The 25,217-nt window shown below is 52.7% G+C and overlaps 1 protein-coding gene across 2 annotated transcripts; it reads left to right on the plus strand.

Moving 5' to 3' along the window:
- Positions 1-25,217, plus strand: LOC123344660 (protein maestro-like). 2 transcript variants are annotated; one of them, XR_006572614.1, is made up of 6 exons: positions 1-107; positions 465-617; positions 1,453-1,587; positions 2,038-2,107; positions 23,163-23,343; positions 24,169-25,217. XR_006572614.1 is itself a non-coding variant. In XM_044981087.1 (5 exons), exons 1-5 carry the CDS (start codon positions 27-29, stop codon positions 2,827-2,829), a joined length of 459 nt encoding a protein of 152 aa, XP_044837022.1. In that variant the 5' UTR covers positions 1-26; the 3' UTR covers positions 2,830-2,870. The 2 variants fall into 2 exon arrangements, 1 of the variants encoding a protein (XP_044837022.1); XM_044981087.1 differs by lacking the exons at positions 23,163-23,343; positions 24,169-25,217 and adding an exon at positions 2,810-2,870.

A 25,217-nucleotide genomic window follows, 5' to 3' on the forward strand; every position in this document is an offset into this window, starting at 1 on the left:
TGGACGCAACGGAAGGGCTCTGCTGGATGCTGCGGGACCCCAAGGCGCCTCTGAAGGCGCATGTTGCCGTTCCGCTGGCCATGCAGGCGAGAACATTCTTTGAGGATGTAAGTACCAAGCAGGGCAGGCCCCAGGGTGCTATAGGACACCCCACAGGGAGAGATGGTCAGGACCTGCCCTCACACGGAGGGGGCTCAGTGTCCGAGGCAGGCACATTCCTGGATTTGTGGGGCAGCTCAGCTCCTCTGCCAGGGGAGGCAGGGATAGAACCATTCTTGGGCCCTGGGCCCACAATTGTTCGGCAGCCCTGGGGCCCAGCAGGAAGGAGAGGAGTTTGTAGAGAATTGTCCTGTCGTTTGAACTAGCTGAAACCTCTCCGGGCTCTGCAGCTGCCAGGCTGATTCCCAAAGCATGTGAGGGCCTGAGCCTGTCCCCTCTAACCACCCTGACCCCCCTGTCTGCAGGAGAACAGCAGCCTGAGGCGGGCCTCCATAGAGCTCTTTGGCCAGCTCAGCAAGTTTGTTTCCAAGAGGTCATCCCGCTTCGGGGCTGAGGTGGAGAAGAGCATGGGGACGCTGCTCATCCACCTTCAGGACGGGGACCCCCAGGTGGCCCAGGTGAGTGCAGCTGAGGGCTCATCGGGGCAGGGGGGGCTGCTGGGGGTATTCGAACAACATGGCAAGGGTGGTGCAAACTCCCCCCTCCAAGCCCCAGATCTCTTCAGTGCTGCCCTGTGGCACCCAGGACCCCCCACTAATCCAGCCCTCCCCCACCCCCCACAGAGCTCTGCCAGCCCTCAGAGTGTAGCTGTGGGGTAGATCTGTGAGGTTTCCTTCTCCTCCTCCATTCCCCACAGGCACCTCCAGCCTCCCTGCCCAGCCAGCCTCTCCGAGGCCGTGGCTCCATTTTACAGCCTGCCCTGTTTAGTGGCCAGGCCCAGGGCTATCTCTGGCCCCTAGCAAGTGACCTAACCCAAGCAGGGCCTCAGGGAAGGGCAGGTCGCTGAGGCCGACTGGGTCTCCACTGCTGCTGCCCTGCCCTCACCTGTGTGCTAGCTCCTGCCTGGGAATGACCAGCCTCCTGCAGCAATCTCCCCTCTGCCGAGTAGCAGCCCCCAGTAGTGCCTGGGATTGAGGGGAGGCCAAGTACGTTGGTCACTGGGCAGTGCTGTTAACCACCCAACAGGGACCCCCAGGGAATGGCCCCTTCCCTGCTCCAGGAGTGTCCCTCTCCGGCCCCAGCACTTGGGTCTGGCTCCCCTCAACCCGGCCAAGCTGGAGATGGGGGCTGTGGGGGCCTGGGGAACAACCGTCAGGACAGAGGAGGTTCTGCAAAGAGCTGGCTCCTTGCTGCTCCGGCACAGCGGAGTCTCCCCAAGCCATGCAGAGCCTGCGAGTTGGCCCGTTGCGCTCAGGGAAACTCACCCAGCTCCCTTCTCGCCCTCTCCGGCAGGCGTGCAGGGTGGCATTGCTGCACTGCGCACCCTTCCTGAGCTACCAGCCCCTGCGCACGCTCGTGCGGAGCCAGCTGGCCGAGGGAGCGGCCCCCGCCATCCCCACCTTCCTGAGCGAAGCCTGCAGGACCCTGGTGAGTGAGCTCTGGGGCGTGGGCCCTGCAGGACTGGGCGGTGGGAGGATCTAGGCACAGAGCATTTCCCTGCTCCAGGCAGGGCCGACTCTAACTTTTTTGCCGCCCCAAGCAAAAAAAAAGAGCGCCGCCCCCCCGAAACACCCTCCCCCAAGCGCCACGCCCCCGAAACAAAAACAACAAAAAACCTCTCCCCTACTGAACCAAAAAAACCCGAGCGCTCCCCGCCCACCCCAAGAATGGCCACCCCTTACAAGGTGCTGCCCCCCATTGACTCAGCCCTCCCCCGCCCTTGCGGATGGCTCCCCTACAAGTCAGCTCTGTCCCATGGGAGGAGTCAAGGGGGAGAGGGCTCTGGCAGCCAGGGGTTCCTCACCTCCCTAGCAGGCAGCTCCCCTCAGCCTGGGGAGGATGTGTGGCTTGGGACTAACTGGGTTCTTGGCTTCCCAGCTCCAGGACTGCCCAGGGAGGCTGAGCAAGAAGGTTGCCCTGAGAGCAGCAGCTGCCCAACAGCTGATCGGTAAGAAAAGAGCTGGAGCTCTACTTCCTATGATCCCTCCCTGCCCCATGAGCCTGGGGCCCAGTGCCACATGCACACTGCCAACGGGGGGAGGGGCTGGCCGCCTCTGCCTGCACACACACACACCCGCCTCCCCCCACACACCTTCCCACCTCCCTGGGACAAAGTGGGGACCAAGTCTCCCTGCAGCCAGATGCGGGAGGGCTCTGTGGCCACAGGGTCTCTCCGTCCTGGCCCTGGACAAGCCCAGCACCTGCAGCAGGAGCAGGCCCGAGGGAGAGATCCTCCCTCGCAAAGGTCTCACCCTGGTCCCCAACCCCCACCCCCGAGGCACTGGCCCCAGCCAGGTCCCCCTGCAGCCTGTACAGGGCGGGCAGAGATTCACAGGAAGCCCCAGCCCTGCCCACCCCAGCTACCACCAGCCATGCAGGCAAAGAGCCAGGGCAGCAGCTCTGGCACACTGTGCTTCATGCCAAGTCCCAGTGGGGCTTGTGTGCACAACACCTCTCTCCTGGCCTTTGTGGGGCACGAGGCCAAAGGCAAAATGATCCCAATAATCTTGGGAACTGACTCTCCACCCAGCTCCTTCCCCGCCTCTGCCTGGATGGATTGGGGGCCGGGGACACCTTGAAGGACAGAAATACAAGTGGTGGCTGGTGCCCTGCATGCTGTTAAATAACCAGGCCCGCCTGCCTCCCTTAGGATACATGATGGAGAATTGAAGCCAGAGAAGAGCAGGATGCTTGGACCACCCACCCTGCTGTAAGTCCCAGCTGAGGGGTAGTGCTGTGCTGGGAGGAGGGGCGGGGGGAAATCGGGGAGAGGTTCTAGGGGCAGGGGGCAGCAGCCACATCGCACGGTGGCTGGGAGCCAGAACCCAGTTGGAGTGACCTGCAGAGTGTAGGAGGAGGGAGAAAACCCTCGGGGCTGGTTCTGGGGTATCCTCTCCCCAGTCATAGTGTGAACCTCCCTGCCCCATGAGGTGTTGCCATCCTGGCCCGGGCAGGAGCCATGGCTGGTCAGCAGAGTCTGGGAGTCAGAAGTGAGTCGTTCTTCTTCGAGTGATTGCTCCTGTGCATTCCAGTTAGGTGTGCACGCCGCGCGTGCACGGCTCTCCGGAACATTTTTACCCTAGCAACTCCGGCGGGCCGGCTGGGTGCCCCCTGGAGTGGCGCCGCCATGGCGCCGAATATATACCCCAGCCGGCCCGTCCGTTCCTCAGTTCCTTCTTACCGCCTGTGACGGTCAGTTGGAACAGTGGAGTGCTCTCTTACCTCCACAGCCCTAGCGTTTCTCCATCTCTTCAGTGTATATAGTTGGTTAACTTAGTTTAGTTGTTAGATTAGTTGAATAAGTTTAGTAGTTATAGTATAGTAAGGGAATTAGAGGGGTTAGCCCCTCTTCTTCCACAACCGGTGCGGGCTCATGCCCAAGGCACCGGGGTTTAAGCCCTGCGCGGCTTGCCAGCGGCACATGCCCATTGGCGACCCACACGACTCCTGCCTGCGCTGCCTCGGGGAATCTCACAGGACAGATAAGTGCCCGATCTGCACGGCGTTTAAGCCGCGCACAAGAAAGGAGCGAGACTCTCGCCTCAAACAGTTCCTTACGGAGTCGGCACTTCAGCCTCCCGCTCCGTCCCCGGCGGCACCGAAACTATCCTCGGCGCGCAGCGCACCAGCGGCACCGAGCCGCCCCGGTACCGACGCAGCTAAAGCTTCACAGACGGCACCGAAGTCCCGGCACCGTTCCCTCTCTCCACCGAGGAAGCGGAAGACGGCGCACTCGGCTCCTAAGCCTCCAGCTTCGGGACAGCTTACCCAGCCATCACCGGCACCTCCGGCACCGGCTGTGGTAGTGCACAAGCCGTGCACGGTTCCGTTGACTCCGGCACCTCAAGAGCCGTCGAGTCCGGTACCTCCCTGCTCCCCGGTGCCGACCGCGGTCGAGCTGCATCTCCCGTCCACGCCTGAGACATTCGCGACGGCGAGAGAGCTTATCGAGCTCGCAGAGGCACCGAGCCTCCGGCCCCCGGCACCGCCGGTGCGGGCTGTTCAGTCGGTGGGCAAGCCGGCAATGATGCGGCCCCCGACCCCCGACAGACGGGATGGACGGCGCTCCAAGTCTCAGACCCGGTCCCGATCCAGGAAACGGTCGCCGTCACGCCGATCCCGATCCCGGCACCGATCACCGTCTCGGTACCGCTCCCCGTCTCGGCACCGGTCGCAGTCCCGGTACCGCTCAGTATCGCGGTACTGGTCGCACTCCCGGCGACGCTCACGGTCCCGGTCACCAGACCGACGGTACCGTCGGAGGTCTGGCTCCCGGTACCGATCTCGGCACCGCGACTCCCGAAGCCGCTCCCGTCACCGCCGATCGAGGTCGCGGTCAGGCTCCCGGTACCGAGGCAATCGACGGTCCCGATCTCCATCCTGGCACCGTGACGGCCGGCACCGATCCTCGGCACCGTCCGGGGACAAGCTGCCTCCTTCCACGGCGCACTCCATCAGCGCCTCTGCCCCCCCGTGGCCTTCGCGTCAGCCATCCGTCGCCTCCCAGGCGGGCAGCGGGACAGATCTCCGGGCTGGCACCCAGACCCAGGACCTTGGACCACAGCAGTGGGGTTTTTGGGTCCCCTGGGCCTACCATGAGCCCCAAGGGCTCCCTTTCCCCCCGCACCCAGCGGGTGCTGAACGCAGGGTGCCAGAAGCCACGGTGAGCAGGCCTCCCCCTACACCACCGGGGGAGGCCCTGTCGCCGTCAGGTCCCGCAGAGCATCCGGGGCACGATACAGCTTCCCAAGCCCCGGAGCAACCACCGGCAGATGTGGTGGTACAGACTCTTTCCTCGTCTTCCTCACCGGATGAGGCGGTGGCGGGTGCCGCTACGGCGGACCCTCCCCCGATTGACCTGCGGGCCCACCAGGACCTTCTTCGCAGGGTGGCGAAAGCTATTGACCTCCCGGTGGCGGAGGTCCCGGAAGATGAAGACCCGGTGACCAACGTCATCGGAGCCGAGGCCCTGATGCGGGTGGCCCTCCCGTTTATTAAGACCATTCAGAAAAATGCCACTACCATCTGGCAGTCGCCGGCGTCCATCCCTCCTACTGCAAGGGGCGTTGAATGAAAATACTCGGTCCCCCCCACGGGGTACGAGTATTTGTACACCCACCCCGCTCCAGACTCACTCGTCGTGCAGTCTGTTAACGACCGTGAGAGGCACGGACAACCAGCCCCGGCGCCAAAGTCCAAGGACGCCAGGCGCATGGACCTGTTGGGCCGGAAGGTGTATTCGGCGGGGGGTCTCCAGCTTCGGATTGCAAACCAGTTGGCCCTCCTAGCTCATTACACCTTTGACATTTTCGTGTCCCTCACTAAGTTTTCGGAGCTGATCCCGACGGCTTCCCGACAAGAGTTCTCGGCTCTGGTCGAAGAGGGCAGAAAAGCCTCCCGGTCCTCCATCCAGGCTGCTCTGGATTCGGCGGACTCAGGGGCCAGGACTTTGGCCTCCAGAGTGACTATGCGGCGCATCTCCTGGCTGCAGTCCTCCACCTTGCCGCCGGAAGTGCAGTATACCCTACAGGACCTCCCCTTTGAGACTCACGGTCTGTTCTTGGAGAAAACGGACTCCAGGATACAGACCCTCAAGGACGGTCGTATAGCTATTCGCACTCTGGGTATGCACACACCAGCTACCCAGAGGCGCTCTTTCCGGCAGCAACAACCCTACCGGCCTTTTACCCAGGCCAGGTCAAGGCCCTATAATAGTCGGCGGAACAGTCTAATCCGCCGTAGGCCATCCGGCAGCAGGCGCAAACAGGCCCAGGCGTCGTCCAAGGCCCCGCAAGGGCCCAAGCAACAGTTTTGATGGGACGCCCGAGGATGGCCCATCAGACTCTTTCCAGGATCCAACCCCTTTGTTCTGCAACCGCCTTTCCCGCTTCCTCCCGGCGTGGTCCCAAATAACATCGGACAGGTGGGTACTTCGTACTATTTCCGCCTTCAGTTTATTTCGCCCCCTCCTTCCCGCCCACCTTCCCCGTCCCTCTTCAGGGACCCCTCTCACGAGCAATGCCTCTTACAAGAGGTCGAGACGCTGTTGAGTTTGGGTGCCATAGAGGAGGTGCCGCACGACAGGCGGGGCAGGGGATTCTATTCCCGTTATTTCCTCATCCCCAAGGCGAAAGGAGGTCTCAGACCCATACTGGACCTCCGGGAGCTCAACAAGTATATGGTCAAGCTCAAATTTTGCATGGTAACCCTGGGGACCATCATTCCCTCCCTGGATCCGGGAGACTGGTTTGCCGCCCTCGATATGAAGGACGAGTACTTCCATATCGCGATCTACCCTCCCCATCGACACTATCTACGTTTCATGGTCAACAGTGCGCACTACCAGTTTGCGGTACTACCCTTCGGCCTATCCACCGCGCCGAGGGTCTTCACCAAGTGCATGGCGGTAGTTGCTGCAGACCTCCGCCGTCGTCGCGTTCACGTCTACCCGTATCTCGACGACTGGCTGGTTCGCGGGCCATCCCAACAACTGGTAACAGACCAAATTTCCGAAATACTATCCCTGTTTCGGGTACTGGGCCTTCTCGTCAATGCCGAAAAGTCCTCACTGACTCCATCACAGAGAGTGGAATTTATCGGAGCGGTCCTCGACTCCACGGTGGCCAGGGCCTGCCTCCCTCGACCTCGGCACCAGACGATGGTCTCCATCATCCGAGACCTGCACGCTTTTCCCACTATGACAGTTCAGTCCTGCCTACGCCTCCTGGGCCACATGGCATCGTGCACGTTTGTCACCGCCTACGCGCGGCTGCGCCTTCGCCCATTTCAATCCTGGCTGGCGTCAGTGTACCGCCCGCACCGCGACTCCATAGACAGGGTAGTCACGGTCACGAAGCCTACCTTCGCTTCGCTCAGCTGGTGGCTGGACCCAGAGGTTGTGTGTGCAGGAGTCCCGTTCCGCCCTCCTCGTCCATCCGTGACACTGACCACGGATGCCTCGGCGCTGGGATGGGGGGCCCACCTGGGCGACCTTCACACCCAGGGTCTCTGGTCACCCCAGGAGCTCTCCCTCCACAGCAACGTCCGGGAGCTGCGAGCAATTCGCTTGGCGTGCCACACCTTCTATGCCCGTCTGCAAGGCCAATGCGTAGCGGTGTTCACGGACAACACGACAGCGATGTTCTATGTGAACAAGCAGGGCGGAGCCTGCTCCTCCCCGCTCTGCAAGGAAGCGATGCTCCTGTGGGACTTCTGTGTGACCCACTCAATTCACCTGGAAGCGTCCTTTCTTCCGGGAGTGCAGAACACGCTGGCCGACCATCTCAGCAGGTCGTTCCTCTCCCACGAGTGGTCTCTCCGTCCAGATGTCATGCACACAATCTTCCGGAGGTGGGGGTTTCCCCAGATAGACCTGTTTGCCTCCAAGGAGAACAGGAAGTGCCACCTGTTTTGCTCGTACCAGGGTCGCTCGCCAGGCTCCCTGTCGGACGCATTCCTTTACTCCTGGACGGATCACCTCCTCTACACCTTCCCTCCGTTCCCGCTCGTGCACCGAGTGCTACTGAAGCTTCGGAGGGACAAAACCCACGTCATACTCGTAGCTCCGGCCTGGCCGAGGCAGCACTGGTACACCCTGCTGCTCGAGCTCTCCGTTCGGGATCCCATCCCCCTTCCGTTATGGCCGGACCTCATCACGCAGGACTTCGGCAGACTCCGCCATCCGAACCTGCAGTCCCTCCATCTTACAGCTTGGTACCTGCGTGGTTGACCCACGCAGAGAGGGACTGTTCGGCGGCAGTACAGCAAGTCCTGCTAGAGAGCAGAAAGCCTTCCACTCGCTCCACCTACCTTGCGAAATGGAAGCGGTTCGCGCTCTGGTGTGATCAACGAGGCCTCAATCCCTTCGTAGTCCCTGTCCCTACCATCCTGGACTACCTCTGGTACCTTAAGGAGCAAGGTCTTGCGGTCTCCTCCTTGAGGGTACACCTGGCAGCAGTGTCCGCCTTTCGTCCATCTATGGGAGGTCAGTCCATCTTCTCCAACCAGATGGTTTCCCGCTTCCTTAAAGGCCTGGACCACTTGTACCCGCCGGTGCGGCGTCCTGCCCCGACCTGGGATTTAAATCTCGTTCTGGCCAAGCTTATGGGACCGCCCTTCGAGCCTCTGGCCACGTGCTCTCTACTCTACCTCTCCTGGAAGACAGCCTTCCTCGTCGCAATTACATCAGCGAGATGAGTCTCTGAGCTTCGTGCTCTAACGGTTGGTCCACCATACACCGTCTTCCACGGAGACAAGGTACAGCTTCGACCACACCCGGCCTTCCTCCCTAAGGTGGTGTCGGCGTTCCACCTCAACCAGGAGATCTTCCTCCCGGTCTTCTTCCCGAAGCCGCACACCTCCCCTCGGGAGCAACAGCTTCACACCCTGAACGTCCGCAGGGCCCTTGCCTTTTACATCAAGCGGACGAAACCCTTCCGGCGTTCGACCCAGCTGTTTGTAGCTGTCGCCGACCGCATGAAGGGCGAGCCGGTCTCCTCGCAGCGGATTTCCTCCTGGGTAACGGCATGTATTCGGACATGCTACGAGCTTGCTCGCGTGCCACCATGCCGCCTCACTGCTCACTCGACAAGAGCGCACGCCTCGTTGGCCGCCTTCCTGGCCCATGTCCCCATCCAGGACATCTGTAGAGCGGCCACCTGGTCTTCTGTCCACACCTTCGCCTCCCACTACGCGTTGGTACAGCAATCCAGAGACGATGCAGCCTTCGGCTCCACAGTCTTGCACTCTGCCACGTCTCACTCCGACCCCACCGCCTAGGTAAGGCTTGGGAATCACCTAACTGGAATGCATAGGAGCAATCACTCGAAGAAGAAAAGACAGTTACTCACCGTAGTAACTGTTGTTCTTCGAGATGTGTTGCTCCTATCCATTCCAGACCCGCCCTCCTTCCCCACTGTCGGAGTAGCCGGCAAGAAGGAACTGAGGAGCGGACGGGCCGGCTGGGGTATATATTCGGCGCCATGGCGGCGCCACTCCAGGGGGCGCCCAGCCGGCCCGCCGGAGTTGCTAGGGTAAAAATGTTCCGGAGAGCCGTGCACGCGCAGCGCGCACACCTAACTGGAATGGATAGGAGCAACACATCTCGAAGAACAACAGTTACTACGGTGAGTAACCGTCTTTTCCTGGCAGGCAGGGGGCCGTGGCAAGCAGGGAGGGGGTGGACTCCACAAGAGGGAGGGAAACAACCTCCCATGGGAGACACAGTTGCTGGAGGAGACTTTTCCCCCTACTCCCTCACGAGCTGCGGTGCCGCCGGCAGGGACTCTGAGCCGCCCCAGCCAAGGGCGAGGCTGGGGGTTGATCTGAGCCTTATTTGGTGCTAACTCTGCAGAACCCAGCCTGGCATATGCCAGCAAGTCGTGTTGCAGACCCAGCACTAACCATCTCTCCCAAGGATTGCTGCCAGCCCCCCGCAAGTGGCAGCTCCGAGAGCTCCTGCACGCACAGAACAGCTGACCCCCACCCCAGCCCCAGCCCCAGCTATGCTCATGGGCATTAGTTCTGTCAGAGGCTGACCCTGCCAGCTGCTCACTAGGCAGAACCCAGCCAGGTGCTGAGCAGGTATCCCAGGCCTGGTCCTTAAATACCTGTAGAGGCGGCAGTCAGCCCAAGAAGCCTCATTACGTCCCTGTCAGTAAACACCATATCGACACCATCACCACTGAAATAAAGACAGATCAGAACAGACGCGTCTCATTTCGCTTCGGCAAGGTGATCGTCAAGCTGCATCTGCATCCGCAGAGAGAGAGCGAGGTTTCTAAAAAGCAAAACGCTATTCTGGCGATCTTAAAAAATTACGACCACTCCACCATCTACAGGAACTATTACAAAGCCCAGGCTGGATACACCCTTCCTGGATATCACAAGGCTCCCGTGATGTACGGGGCTGGTGTGGGTGGAATATTTCGTAGCCTCTTTTGAAAGGCCGTACCACTTTTGAGGAGGGGGCTAGAGATTATTAAACCCCACGTAAAAACCGCTGCTCAAAACATAGCTAAAGATGTGGTTGGTAGGTCATGTCTGCCGCGCTGTTCTGGAGAAGGTGGGGAATACAGCCTCACAGGAAGGATCGGGGATGATGTACATTAAAAGAAGGAAGAGAAAGAGAAATGCCTCATACCCGTGACACACAGGTCCCCCGAAACCCTTTTAAAGAAGGGCTTTGACACGCAGGGCCGGCCATAAGCAAAAGTCCAAGAGGAAGCCTGGGCAAAAGAGGAGATGGTCTCTGCCTGGTAAAAGAGAGAGTTTTTAATCAACATGGCTTTTGTTCACTATGGGTCTGAAGAGTGCATCAAATCTGAACTAGACTTGTTCCAAATAGCCCCTGCATTGAGAAAAGCATCTACACTGAGGTGCCGCCTCTATCAGCCGTTTACGGAGTCTGCCCCCATTGACTTTTTTATAGCAGGGAATGGCATAGATGATATGGATTTAAACAACACACTGCTGTACCTGTGTTGCAAGATTGTAAAAGGAGACGGAACTGAACTCGCCAAGGACACCGCGGTGGGCCTGGTGAATTACCCCGTGGCCTCTATTTTCAGTCAGTTGGATGTCACGCTGGGAGACTGCCTCATAAGCCAAAGCAACAACTGTTACCCTTACAGGGCCTTTCTAGAATCGGTGCTCAATTACAGTGATGACATTCTCACCACGCAATTTTGTGCCGGCCTGTTTTACAAAGACACAGCCAGACAACACCAAGAAATGGAGCGGGATGGAGGGAATCTAGGGCTGGATGAAGCAGCACTTTCAAGCTGCCTCTCCTTCTGTGCCCGTGGGCTCCATGGACTGGGTCAAGCAGCACTTTCAAACTGTTACCCTTGTGTCCCAGATTCAGCTCATCTCTATCCCCACTCTCACATCACAATTGTACTGGCAGTAAGCTACTTGATGAGCCAACCCCACAGTATTTTGAGCGCTGCAGGGATCTTTAGCTTAGGTAAAAGAAGTGTTGCTGTAGAGTGAATGGGGGAAGTTAATAACATAAAAGAAAGAGAGAGAAGCAACCAGCTTAACCATACAAGTTATTTATTGAATAATAGAGATCACTACACAAGGAGGGCTAAAGCAACAGAACATCCATAATTAAAGGTTAATACGTAAGGTAGAGAGGAAAAGAGAGAGAGAGAATGAGAGAGAGAGAGAGAGAGAGAGAGAGGAGGGGATCTCACCGCTCCCTGAAGCTTGAACTGGTCGGGGTTCCCAGGTGATGGTGGTAGTTCAGGGTTCTGAGGGCAGGAGACAGGCAGAGCCCCCAGCACGATCAGTTAGGAGATGGAGTCCCAGTGGAACTGATGCAGAGCTTGGGTCTATGCATCAGAACACTTGCTGGAGGATGATTAGGGGTTTTTGTAGAGAAAATACAATGATTCAAGGGAGAACACTAGATTTGTTTCTAGGTAAAGTGATGATTCAAGGGTTTTCTTTAGGCTAGACCAGGGGTAGGCAACCTATGGCACACGTGCCAAAGTCAGCACGTGAGCCAATTTTCAGTGGCACTCACACTGCCCAGGTCCTAGCCACTGCTCTGGGGGGCTCTGCATTTTAATTTAATTTTAAATGAAGCTTCTTAAACATTTTAAAACCCTTATTTACTTTACATACAACAATAGTTTAGTTATATATTATAGATTTATAGAACGAGACCTTCTAAAAACATTAAGATGTATTACTGGCACACAAAACCTTAAATTAGAGTGAATAAATGAAGACTCAACACAGCATTTCTGACAGGTTGCCGACCCCTGGGCTAGATAATAGGAGCTGATCACTCTTGGCTATGGGTGATGTTTTCTTCCAGGGAGCTCACAATGCAACTAGGCTGCTTCAGTATTTTGGAATCAGTCAAGGATTCCTTACTAGAATTGGTCTGATGACTGCTGAGCTGGGTGTGGGCAGGCATAGGTTCATTAACATCTGGAGCAGAGATTCCCATGATGCAGTGCGTCCCTGCTTTTTCTGGTCCCAGAGTTCAGTGCGGTTCTCTGTTCTCCATTCTGTATGCAAATTGAGATGTCTCCCTGTCCCATCTTTCATGCAGATGAGGCTAAGGGACTTGTCTCTGTTCTTCATTCTGTATGCTAATGGCGATGTCTTAGTCTTGTCACCCTTGTCAGGAAGGGTCTAGGTGTGTCTCCCATCCACCCTTCACTGCTCTCTGCAAGTTTTTTCCTCTGATGGGTTTTGGTTTAAGCAGAGGCCGGTGGAGGGGGGGGTGTGTCTTTCCTGAGTCAGGCTAGATACTGCACCCTGGTTCCCCAAGAACACAGAGCTGACTGGTATCAAGTCCCCCCGTTGATGGGGTGCTTGTGCTGAGCGAGTATCCCCATCACAGCCTTACGCCATGGTACCGGCTCTGATCTTCCATCCATTGCAGCTGCCGCATCAGTCGTTGTATCCAATAAACCAGCAGAACCAGACCAATTGCTAGTATAATTTGGAAACCAGTGATCACCACAATAGGGTGAAGCATGAGATTCAAAAGACCTGTTGCACTGGGACTCCACCCAAGCAAAGTCTCCCACCAGGAGTGATGGCCTGTGTTCTTACCTTCATGGCAATGAGACCCATTCCCAGTGAAATGGGGGAAACCTCCTTGTAGAGCTCCGGATCGGCATTTAAATGTTGTACAGTCCATATAGGCACAGTAAACTTAATATCACGACTAACAATGGTGGTTACATTACAGAAACAGCAATTAATGTAAGTCACTGTGGGTTGGATCCAATGTCCATTAACCAACACAATATTACATCTTGTCCTTACACACACACAGGTTTTACCAACATAGACAATAACAGACCCCTCTCCTGGATAACAGCGAGGAACAGCGAGACTTATCCCCAGGTTACCCATTCATCCCAACCCTTATGGCTAGTTCCAATCAAGGGAGCGCTTAGAGGTGCAATGTGAAAGATCTTCATGCCCTCTAAGTGGATTTGAACCTCCTTCGGAGAAGTCTGAGGTTGAAGAACCAAATGTTCTTGTTGATCAAATTTCAACACACGGGGTCCTGAAACTGGGGCTCTTAAATGTCGGAAGGGAGCAAGGTTTGTAATCAGAGGGTCGAAATTTAAAACTGTTTTTTTGTTATTGGCCCAATTCCACTCTGTACAAACTGGGCTCATGAAATCTCCCAAAACAGCAATATGCCCAAATTGCTGGCATGAGCTTGTCACAATGTGTGCCCTTTAATGGAACTACCCAGTCTGGGGGACCTTGCTGAATCAAGTCATGTCCAGCTAAAGTCCAGTTCAGCGGTTCCCAGTTTCCAAGGAACCGTGTGATGTTGTTGCCTGCTGGCGTGATCAGAGACAGCTGCAGTTCACCTCCGGGTAACGGAAAGGAACTGTCTGAGTTCCAATGACAATGATGTCAAGGCTCGTGTACGAGACCTGTGAGGGGGCAGAGAAGAGAGAGAAACTTCCCACACTCCCCCCCTATATACTGGGAGAATCTGGGACCAATATTGCAGGGTGAAGGACTTTTCTGGCCTTTTCCTGTCTTAACATGGGAGTAGGCACTGACCAGCCCACTCGATGTGTATTTCCCTATGGCTCAAAGCTGTTCCTTCTTGCTGGCCAAGAAGGGTGGCCAACAGAATAGAGAAGACAGTCTTGTGGGTCAGGTGGTTTATCCTTCCAGTCTTTGAGCCGTGAAGAATGAAACCATTTCCGCCAGGGTTTTTCATTTTTCCCGTTTAGGATTTCTACCTGACAAACACTGGGGCTGGCCCTATTCACAATCGAGCAGTGGCCATCCCAGGTGTGTGTAAAGAGCTGCTTAGCAGTGACAGAGGCAGTGTTGGTTTTAGTCGGGATGGCTTCCACCCTGGATCTTTCTAAAATAAAGTCAGTGGATTTATACACAATTGAGAAACTTTGGCAACTAGAAACTGAACAAATTTTCTCAGCACCTACACTGTTGCTTGCTACAGGCAATGATTAATTCTGAGCTAAGTTAGGTAACTCACTTCCACACCCTTCAGTTGCAGCAAACTGCTTGCAAAAGCTAGCATGAGGTTTTATTCCTTCAGGGGCACTTTTAGGCAACAATTCATTTTCCCCAGAAATTTTGTCCTTTCTCTTTGTAGTTAGGGGCTGCTCTACAGAAACATCTTACTGGGTTTCACTTGAGTCCAGAACGACTTCTGAGACAACTGACATATCCTTAATCAGCATAAGCCGAGAGGCACATTCTGTCTGCTCCTCAGACAGAAGATTGGAGACAAACTCTCCCCCAACAGATAAACTGCCATTCTTAACAGTCACAAAGTTTGGAATTTCCTCCCCTTTGTTCCCAGACAAACGTTTGGAGATTGGGGTAGCTCCCTCTATAGGCAAGTCATTACCCCCAGCAGACACAGGCTTAGGAACACTTCCTTCCTGGGTTTTAGTTGAGTCCAGAACCACATCTGGCACAACTGAAAAATCCTCCATCAGCATAAACTGAGAGGTACTTTCTGCCTGCTCCACAGACAGAAGATTGGAGACATTTTCTCCCCCAGCAGTTAAACTGCTTTTCTGACTGGACAAACAGTTTCACCTTCCCTTCTCCTTGTCACAGACCACATGACTGACTGTTCACAGACAAACACTGGGAGATTGGGATGGCTTTTCTAACAGGGAAATGACCACTTCCCAGAGACAAACCATACCCGTTTTGCTAAACCTATTTAGTGGTGGGTCTCCCTTTGGAGATCCTATCCGGTAGCAATTGGGCTAACAGACCTGGGTTCCCCACTGTAGCCCTCACAGTGGGTCTCCTCCATACGTCGCACTGACGTCTTGCGATCAGCTGGGGAGGCCCGTGGGGAACCGGGCACCCCTACTGATTGTCAATCTCCCAGAGCCTCCACTCAGAAGAGGGGACAGGGATGTGGCTTTGACAGGGAGTGGGTTTGGGGGATGCCCTCCACACTGGGGCAGTGGGTTGTGGGGGAGCTCCCTGCATTAACTCTGTTTTCCACATGACCTGAGACAAAGCATTAATCAGGATGCTGAGGGGCTGGCGATCATATTTTCCCATATCCTCCCCTAAATTCACCAGCTCCTTCCAAATCATGTTCCTAAGGGTCTCCTTGGGTCGGCGCTGCCCAGGGTTGTCGGAGATAGGGGAATTAAGATTGGGAGAGAGGCAGAGTGAGGACCATTATTTGTAAATGTGATAGCCTGCATGGGCTCTGAGGTAGTCATTTTGCTGACTTGTCTTTTTAATCCTATTTGTATGCATGTACCATTTTTGTATTCAAAGTTATGAATGTTATGAACATTGGCTGTGTACTGGCTTGATTTCTAAATAATCTTAGTAGAGCATTTGGTCAGTTCCTGGAGAAAGGAATGTTGAAATTAAGTACCCAATTAAGAAACACTTAAAGGACAATGGATCTTGGAATGCTCCAAGCCACATAAGAAGTCTACTTGAGGATGTTCAAGGAAGCATGTAAATAATGGATGCTACCTGTAAAACCTGTGAGTCATGCATGGACATGTGACTTGCCCAGGTGACTCCAAAACTCCATCTTGGAGCTGGACTTTGCATAGGAGTGAAGAGGGGGGTCTCCACCCACAAGAGAGAGTCTATTTAAACCCCTACGAGACCCCTCCATTTTGTCTTCAGCTGGCTAAAGAGAGAGCCTCTCCACCCCCCAGGATACTTGAAAGAAACTGGAACAAAGGACAGTGTGCAAGGGGTGTGAGTGATTGCTGGACCCAGGCTAAAAGGAGATTAGTCTGTAAAAGGGAGCATTCTGGAACTGGTGAGGATCTTATCTGTATTCAGTTTGTTTAGACATAGATTTGCACATTTTATTTTATTTTGCTTGGCGACTGACTTTGTTCTGTCTGCTACTACTTGGAACCACTTAAATCCTACTTTCTGTATTTAATAAAATCACTTTTTACTTATTAATTAACTCAGAGTATGTATTAATACCTGGGGGAGCAAACAACTGTGCATCTCTCTCTATCAGTGTTATGGAGGGCGAACAATTTATGAGTTTACCCTGTATAAGCTTTATACAGGGTAAAACAGATTTATTTGGGTTTGGACTCCATTGGGAGTTGGGCATCTGAGTGTTAAAGACAGGAACACTTCTGTGAGCTCCTTTCAGGTAAACCTGCAGCTTTGGGGCAAGTAATTCAGACCCTGGGTCTTTGCTGGAGCAGACGGGAGCGTCTGGCTCAGCAAGACAGGGTGCTGGAGTCCTGAGCTGGCAGAGAACGCAGGGCTAGAGGTAGTCTGGGCACATCAGGTGGCAGCTCCCAGGGGGTTTCTGTGATCCAAACCGTCACACCTATGTAATGCACAGACCCCCTATCACACTCACACACACACACACAAAACCCCAGCAGCTTTATAAACACACCAAACCAAGTTTGCAACCAAATACTTTTAAAAAACCCACATGCATTTAAAAGGCACATGGTTGTTCTGCTTCCCCCCATGTTTGTTTGGGCCTTCAGGTTAAAGAACAAGCAAAAATGTTAGTTAGTATTACCCCCAAATCCCTATACAACCTGTGTAATACCCAAAGTGGTTTTTCTGTTTGTTTGTTTGTTTTTGTTTTTTAATTTAACAGTATGAAGCACAAATATAGTGAAAAATGGTTTTTTACCTTGGCCTAGTTGTGAAATGCAGCTTCAAGTTACTGGTTCCATGCTAAACAGATCACACTGCAATAAAGATAGGCACCATTATTTAGTAAGACAGCAAGGCCAAAGAGTGGCATTATATAATATATATTGTCAGAGTTAAAAACAGGGAACAAAGCTCCTCCTCTTACAGTCCAGCAGCAATTCAAAAGAGTTTCTGTTGAAATACCTGAGGTTTTTATACCATCCTAACACTTTGTTTCAAACACATTTCAAAATAGTAGTTAGCAGGTTAATTTAATCACCACAGCTCTGAAATAATAGATACTTAAGGACTTTAGGCAGCCCTCCCCTCGCATTCCCTTTTGCAATCTGGGGTCGGGGACTCAAGTTGTTTGCCCAACTGGGCTTTTTTTTTTTTTAGTTAAAATACGTTTTTCTGTAGGGCCTTCTTACAGTATTAAACATTTCCAAGTGGGGGCCCTTTGCAGATATCAATGAATGTCTTGGGGCTTGTTTTTTTAAAAACATGTTTCTTTCATGCTTAAAGTTTGGCGGGGGAGGTCTCTAGAAAGAATGGCCCATAACATTCCACCAGCTCCTGGGCCATATTTAAACTGTCCAATAGCATCTGCGAATTCCTGAGGTTTTCTTTCATTTCATATTAATCAGAATTCACCATCCTCACCCACCAACCCCTTACCGTGGGTGCACACCCATCAAATTTAACCCTATGACAACAAGAGTGAGTAATCACAGTCACCCTGGCTAATTCAGTGGGGGTGTGGTTAAAACCATTCAGTTCAACAGGATAAGTCAGCTCTATTGTACTCAAAGACATGTCTGAACCATCCCTGGGGTTTTTTTGTTTTGTTCTGAGGTTCTTTTGGTTTTTGTTTTATTGTAAACACATTTTTAGGATTTTTCCCTCCCACAACATACAGTTCAGGTTTTTGCTGTAAATGGTTCTCTTATACACAAAAACACAAGAGCTACGTTCTCACAAACTATTTATTTTTTATTTAAAAGACATACAGCTCCCTGAAAACAAACTAAGACACTTTATTAAAACTTTTAGCTCACTTAAGGGCCAGAGACCGTCTAACAGAAACACAGATAGTCACAAAGACCTTTTCAATGGTGTTTTTTTTTTAATTTACAGCTACCCTCACCATTCTCTAACTTAATCCTTTTAGATTTCTTACAAATAGTCTTTTTCTTAAGCAGGGTTCTGTAACTTATTGTGCGGACTAGACGGTCAATATAATGCTGTAAGCAGCCATCTTCCAGTTTGGTCATTTTCTTTAAAACACGGTCAGGGTCTCCACTGAATTGCACAGCATTTAACAAGGTCACCCCTTGCGCAAAATGTTCTTGGGTCAGGCACAGACATTGCCGAGCATAACCTATGGCAATAATAGTGTTTAATAAGCTTTCCAAACACAGCTCAGCACACAGGCCCCGGAGCTTGCAGTTTATATCCACTGAAGTCCAAGTCACACAGTCATGGTGCTGCTGGGCTGGCGCATCTATGACACAGCCCTCACAATCTTCAAAAAGCTTTTCCCTAAGGCAGTATTTAAGGACAGCATAAACAGCAGCCTGTACAATAGTCCGCATGACTTTTTTACGCTCACAACGTGGCACTGGCTCAGATAGTTCCATGCCACGCCTCCTCTTAAACTCATAGCTGTCATCCTCGGAGTCCTCTTCAACAATTTGTATCGCCGTTGAGCAAAAACAAGGTGGGCCCAGTTCATCTTTGCTGCTTGATGCAATGCTGTCCGGGGCCTCTAGAAAGCTGTTGAGAGATTTCTAGACAAGAAACAAGTTCCCACTGCTTGTTTTTTAGATTCACACAACCCCTGGTTCCTAACCCATTACACCCCATCATCATCCGTCACTTCCTAATCATTCATTTACCTGTGCAACGTCTTTTCCGTTCACCTCTCCCTTCCTCCTCCGGGGAGGTGTCTCACAAGCAGTTGAGTTTCAGGTTTGGGGGTTGGGTTCCGGCGTATCCATCAACGGCGTATCCTCGGTCGCTCCCACCTCCTCCTCGGAACTGTTGCTGATGTAGCGCTTTCTCCGTGGATGGTCGAAGACTCTCGGGGCTAAAACAAAGTCCGAAGTTCTCATAGGGGTGGTGAAGGAGTCCATGTTTCCACGATTTCTAAAACACACGTTCTTGGTAAAAGATGGCCTCTTCTGCCTGACACTGGGACTTATGGGGTGATGGTTCTGTGCTCTGATTGGCAGAGGGCACTGGGAGGAGTTCTTTGAGGAGTCACACCACCCTCTTCTGGGCAGTTCACCCAGTCCCAGAACCTGCCCTATTTTGGTCAAATCTGTTCTTGGGGTGGACCTATGTGTCCAAAACCCATCACAATTGATAGAGGGCAATGGGAGGAGTTCCTAGAGGAGTCACAAGAACCACTTCCAGATGGGTCACCCTCCCCTGAACTCCCCCTGATTGGTTAAATCTGCTCTCGGGGTGGTCCTATGGGGGTGAGACCCATCCTGATTGGTAGAAGGCAGTGGGAGGAGCTCTCAGAGGGGTCACATGGGGCAGGACTTCTGGTGATAGGTGGGCAGGGTTTAAGGGGTCAAGGGGTGGGGTTAGGCTTTGACTGACAGTAGCGCCTTTATACTACTAAGAGCAGGATGAAGTCCAGCTCGAAGAAGTGGGAGCAGGGGTTACTTTGTAAATTATCAGCTTGGTCTGGGACTGCCTCTGCTGCTCTCTCAAGCCCCCATGGTACCTCTGTAAATAGAAGAGAACCGGTCTGGGACAGATCTCTGTCTAACAGCCTCTGTGAGAAAGGCAGAAGATGAACACACAAAAATATTAGCTGCTCAGCAATGTCCTTGTCATCTTCAATTGCTCACAGGCTTCTGATCTCCATAAAGTATTTTTAGTGTTTGTCTATATCCCTTCAGTTACTTGTTCTTCACAAGCCATCTCAGCACTTCTACTTTCCCGCTTACATGCTACCTGCTGCAATTTAGGCTTCTGTTCCCTCCCCACCCGGCCTCTTTTAAAGAATTTGTTCAGCTCAAATAAACTCTTGCCTCTTGCTCTTATTAGTGACCTTGCTGGTTAGGAGCTCGCTTCACTACAGAGCCAATGTAAGGAGCTCAAACTCCCCCTCCCTAAGCAAGAGCTGACCCCCGCAGTTTGTCCTCGGCAGTGATGGGGGGAGGGGAGAATTGGTTTTTAAAGGGAGCTGGGGAGTTTTCTGACAGCCAAAGTCACATGTTGGGCGAGCCCAGGCCCTGCACCCAGAGTGAAGGAAATTCTGGCTGCAGCAGCCTTAGTCCTCTCTTGCTCTGTGGACTGGGGCTGTGAGAAGTGACCCTGGCTCTGCTTGTGGCCTGCAGTTCAGCCTGAGACTCTACACCAACCCCTGCCCACCCTTCTTCGGCTGACTGCCGCCTCTACAGGTATTTAAGCACCAGGCCTGGGATACCTGCTCAGCACCTGGCTGGGTTCTGCCTAGTGAGCAGCTGGCAGGGTCAGCCTCCGACAGAACTAATGCCCGTGATGCGCGGGAGGGACTGGACTGCACACTCCAGCCCTGGGATGTGTTTCCTCAGCACCTGGCTCTGTTTCCTCAGCTCTGGCGCAGCCCTTTGGGGCATGATCAGCTGTTGAAGGCAGGGAGGCTCAGAGCTAGAATTTCGTATCCCCTTAAGCATAGCTGGGGCTGGGACGGGGTGGGGGGTCAGCTGCTCTGTGCGTGCAGGAGCTCTCGGAGCTGCCACTTGCTGGGGGCTGGCAGCAATCAGCAGAGATGGTTAGTGCTGGGTCTGCAACACGACTTCCTGGCATATGCCAGGCTGGGTTCTGCAGAGTTAGCACCAAATAAGGCTCGGATCAAACCCCCAGCCTCGCCCTTGGCTGGGGCTGCTCAGAGTCCCTGCCGGCGGCACCGCAGCTCGTGAGGGAGTAGGGGGAAAGTCTCCTCCAGCAGCCGGGTCTCCCATGGGAGGCTGTTTCCCTCCCTCTTGTGGAGTCCACCCCCTCCCTGCTTGCCACTGCCCCCTGCCTGCCAGGAACAACTCACTTCTGACTCCCAGACCCTGCTGACCAGCCATGGCTCCTGCCCAGGCCAGGATGGCAACACCTCACGGGGCAGGGAGGTTCACACTATGGCTGGGGAGAGGATACCCCAGAACCAGCCCCGAGGGTTTTCTCCCTGCTCCTACACTCTGCAGGTCACTCCAACTGGGTTCTGGCTCCCAGCCACCATGCGATGTGGCTGCTGCCCCCTGCCCCTAGAACCCCTCCCTGATTTCCCCCCGCCCCTCCTCCCAGCACAGCACTACCCCTCAGCTGGGACTTACAGCAGGGCGGGTGGTCCAAGCCTCCTGCTCTTCTCCGGCTTCACTTGTCCATCATGTATCCCAGGGGAGGCAGGCAGGGCTGGTTATTTAACAGCATGCAGGGCGCCAGCCACCATTTGTATTTCTGTCCTTCAGGGTGCTCCCCACCCCCAGTCCATCTGGGCAGAGGAGGGGAAGGAGCTGGGTGGAGAGTCAGTCCCCAAAATTACTGAGCCCAACAGCTGTGGGATGGGTGTTGGGTTCTCAGGGCCTCACTGCAGGGTCATGGAGATGATGTTTTATAAACATGCTGCTGGAAGACCAATAAGCTGCTTCTACTACACAGCCACTTCCTAGGGGAATCCAAAGGGACTAGGTTTCATTTGGGACCCCTTCCAGAAAGCAGCTAAGGAGAGAGGTGCTACAGCTGCCTTGGGAGCACGTACTTCCAACAGATTCTCTGCCACCCAACTGGGAAAAGTCTCCATGTGTGTCAAAGACAGGACAGCTTATGGTCCGAAACATCAAATTCCTGGAAGCTGAGAGTGAGAAGTTTGAAAGCACCCCTTGGGGAAACTACTCTGATTACCAGACAATGGCAAGATTAACTGCCTCAAGTACCATGTCACTAATCCAGCATGCCAGGGACATCACAGCGTGCAAAGGCAAAGGCGGTGGTTTACGAGCAGCTGTTTTGCTTGACCTAGATACAGAATTCTGGTTTTGCCTGGGAGGGGAAGGAACCACAGATTCTTTGAAAGCGCTGCAGCTTTAAGCACCAGAGAGGCAAAGAGTTCCTCAGATTTTCAGCCTTCAATAAAATGTGGCAGCCCTTACAGAGACAAGCAAGAAACTGCCTGGAGACACAGAATGGTTCCCCTGAAGTCACAAACCTTTGCTGACCTGTCACCACCTGCTGGCGAAGGAAGCTGCACACCATGCACTGCTCCTGGTCTGGCCACACAAACGCGCTTGGCAGCTTCACTGAGTCAAGACAGCACTCGCCAGATGTTCTGGCTCCCTCGAAAGTACTCCAATGACCCAGCTTTGCAGGGCAAAGCTGAGGGGGTTTTTTTGTTTCTTTTTTTGGGGTGTGTCCAAAGAATGGGAGGAGATGGATGAATGACTCAGCTGAACCGAAGCCTGTGGGCTGCACTTCCACACACGCATCTTTTTTGGATTTTTTTTTTAAAGCTGCAATTTCAAAGGAATTTGTTGGGGGAAGTTCTGGGTTATACAGGCAGTCGGATGAGATTCTAAGACCAGAAGGGATGGTTGTGCTCTATGACCCTTGCTTGCTGACATCCCCCAGTCCAGAGTCCAAAAAGGGAAGAGTTCAAAGGGAGGCTCAAAGCACTGTTGAAAACCAGTCAGGCTATCCAGTACCTTAGAGCACCTTCAGACATTGCCACTATTTGCATCTCTCCGATCCCCCACTCATTATGAATGAACTTACAGTCTGTATTCAGTGCTCCTTAGCATGTGGCTTGGGATACCCAATGACAGCTGGCTGAGCTTTTCTGGTAGTTCCACCTGTGTATTTATACAACCCAATTACCTCATGGGGCTTCCTCACCCAACGGCAAGAGACAGAAAGCAGAGAGGAAAAACTATTAAACTGTTCCACAAAATACCGAGCCATATAAAGTGCAATGTTACCACTGAGGCTAAAAAAATTCAAGGTTCACGTCAGGGTGGCTGCGTGTTTAGTGGCCTAAACACCATGACTGTGGATGTGATAGACCTCAACCTCGAAGCACTGGATGTAGGGAAAGGGAGTGCTGAAGACAGATCTAAATCAACAGAGAATCAGGCTAAAGACAACTGTTAATGTGTTAAGGAACCAAAAAGGACTGATTTGTTATTTAACAGCCCTGCTGCTAACAAGACAGAGGGAGAGAGTTGGGTTTTTTTGGACATTTCCACTGGCTGGTAAATTGTATTACCCCATTTCCCAGACTGACTCAAGTGGGGGTGGGGTCAACCCCTTCCCCCAGCAGCTTTAGTGGAACTGAAATTTACAGGACTGATAACTTCCTTATTTGTTCTGATCTATAGCAGCTGGGATGATCTCCCAACTCCAGGGGAAGAAGTGGCTAATTATTGTCTCTCAGCCATCACAAAATGTTGCAACTGCTACAAAATAAAGGGAGTTTCACACCTCTGAACAGGAACTGGGAATTGCTTACAAATTAGTGTCTGGAATCCAGAGGCGATACCCTAGCAGATAAATTAAAGGGTAAGTCAAACATTGGTCATTTGTGAGTGTCCTAAACAGAGATCAAACTTTCAGGTCTACTATCTCCTCCCACCACCTCTAATTCTGTTTTTATTAAAGGAGTGATTCCCTCAGATGCATCTTCCTCCCTTCCCTCTGGAGAGTGAGTGTCAAAATCTCATTGTGTATGATCAAGAAGGAAGAAGAATCTGTACACAATGATTAGCCCTGATATTTTAATGGAAATACTGCACTACAGTCAAGTTTACAACATTTGTATAGAAATCATCACATGGATAGGTGGGGCCAAGGATCACATTACAGAATACAAAAAGCAATTTAAAGTAAAAAGAAATTTTTGCTATTGTAGAGGCTGGGATCAGAGCTTGGAGCTCAGAAGTCAGACATCGGGAGGGATGAAAGCTGTAGGTGAAAACCCTGCTGCAGGAGGAGATCTCCTTGTTTTATTGGGTTTTTTTCCTGGGTACCTTGAACAACAGGAATCCCACCATGTTAACCCCATTCCGCTCAAACAACATGCAGGCACAGACTCTTGGACAAAACACCCACAAAGCAGCAGCAGCTGTTACTTCCAAGCTGGTAAAGTCTAAATTATCCAGACTTCCACTTCCATATCAGCTTTAACATACATTGAAAAGAAACACCTGAGGGTTGGGTGAGGCGCAGGGGAGTGCGTGTAAAACCTTTGAAATGGAAGAGGACACAATAAAACCCCCTTCCTGTCTGAACACAGCAAAAGGAGGAGAAATGGGACAGGTAACTTATTGCTGGCAAACTCTGAAAACTCCCCCGCGGGCTCTTTACTCTCTTTTCCTCTCTCCATAGGAGGCTGCCATTCATCACCATGGCTGGAACTACTCTCTGTACATTGGCTGCCAATGACTAGTGACCCTTATAGGCCATGCATTTTCACCACTCTGCTCTCCCAGGCTGCACAAAGGCTGGAGCGATTGCCCTCCCCCAATTTCTCCATCTCTCTGCCGGGGAAGGTAAGAGAACTCAGTTCTGAGGGGAAACCAGCTGTCTTGAAATCCCTGGAACAGATTTCAGAAGTGGACTTTGAAAAGCAGCAAAGCTGCATTCACAGCTCTCCAGCTGAGACAATGGAAGCTGTTCGGGCACAACTGGCAGCATTGTTTTGTGCAAAGAAAAGATGCCTCCTCTGAGGAGGAGAGACAGTGCAGTTGGGTCTGTTGTGGCTTACGAAGTCCATGCCAACTTGTCTGAAAACCAAAATCTTCCAATGCTTAAATATATGCCAGCACTAAACTTCTATGCTTAAAAAAATATATATCCCATTTGTGGATTTCACTAGTGAAATGCATCACATAGCCTACCCGCCTTGCCTCTCACTCTCACTCACACACGCGCACACACACGTGCGCACACGCACACACACACACACACAGCAGCTCTAATGAAATACTGGTTTGGTACTTAGGATGTTTTCTCCAATACTGAGAGGGAAAATACATAAGCACAATCAACCCCAGCTAGGTAGCTCAGCAACACTTCCCAAAAGCAAAGGTTCCCTGAGCTGGAAGACCAGGTGGATAAAAATTACCCACCCAAAAAAATAATTAAAAAAATTAAAAGTTATATATCTTAACAGGCTGCTTAGAACATGGTCATGTTCACCACAAAACACACACATTGAGGGGAGAAGGCGGAGGCAGATTGTGAAGCCAATAATAAAATGGTCAAATGTCCCCTCTCCGCACTACAAACTGCATGCTGCATGGTGCCTTTCAGAACAGGAACAGGGCCGTGGGTGAGCGAGTGTCTTCCTCAATAAGAACCAAGATGTATTTTTATTTACAAAAGAAAGGAGAGAAAAGTTTCCACACAAAAGCACTACAATGATAACTCCCTTT

This window comes from Mauremys mutica, chromosome 11 (genome assembly GCF_020497125.1).
Source record: "Mauremys mutica isolate MM-2020 ecotype Southern chromosome 11, ASM2049712v1, whole genome shotgun sequence".
Lineage (NCBI taxonomy): Eukaryota > Metazoa > Chordata > Testudines > Geoemydidae > Mauremys > Mauremys mutica.

Coding starts and splice junctions, on each gene's coding strand:
- LOC123344660 (XM_044981087.1), top strand. CDS start 27: ATGCTGCGGGACCCCAAGGCGCCTCTGAAGGCGCATGTTGCCGTTCCG. Junction 618..1,452: donor GGGACCCCCAGGTGGCCCAG/GTGAGTGCAGCT, acceptor CCTCTCCGGCAG/GCGTGCAGGGTGGCATTGCT. Junction 1,588..2,037: donor GCGAAGCCTGCAGGACCCTG/GTGAGTGAGCTC, acceptor TTGGCTTCCCAG/CTCCAGGACTGCCCAGGGAG.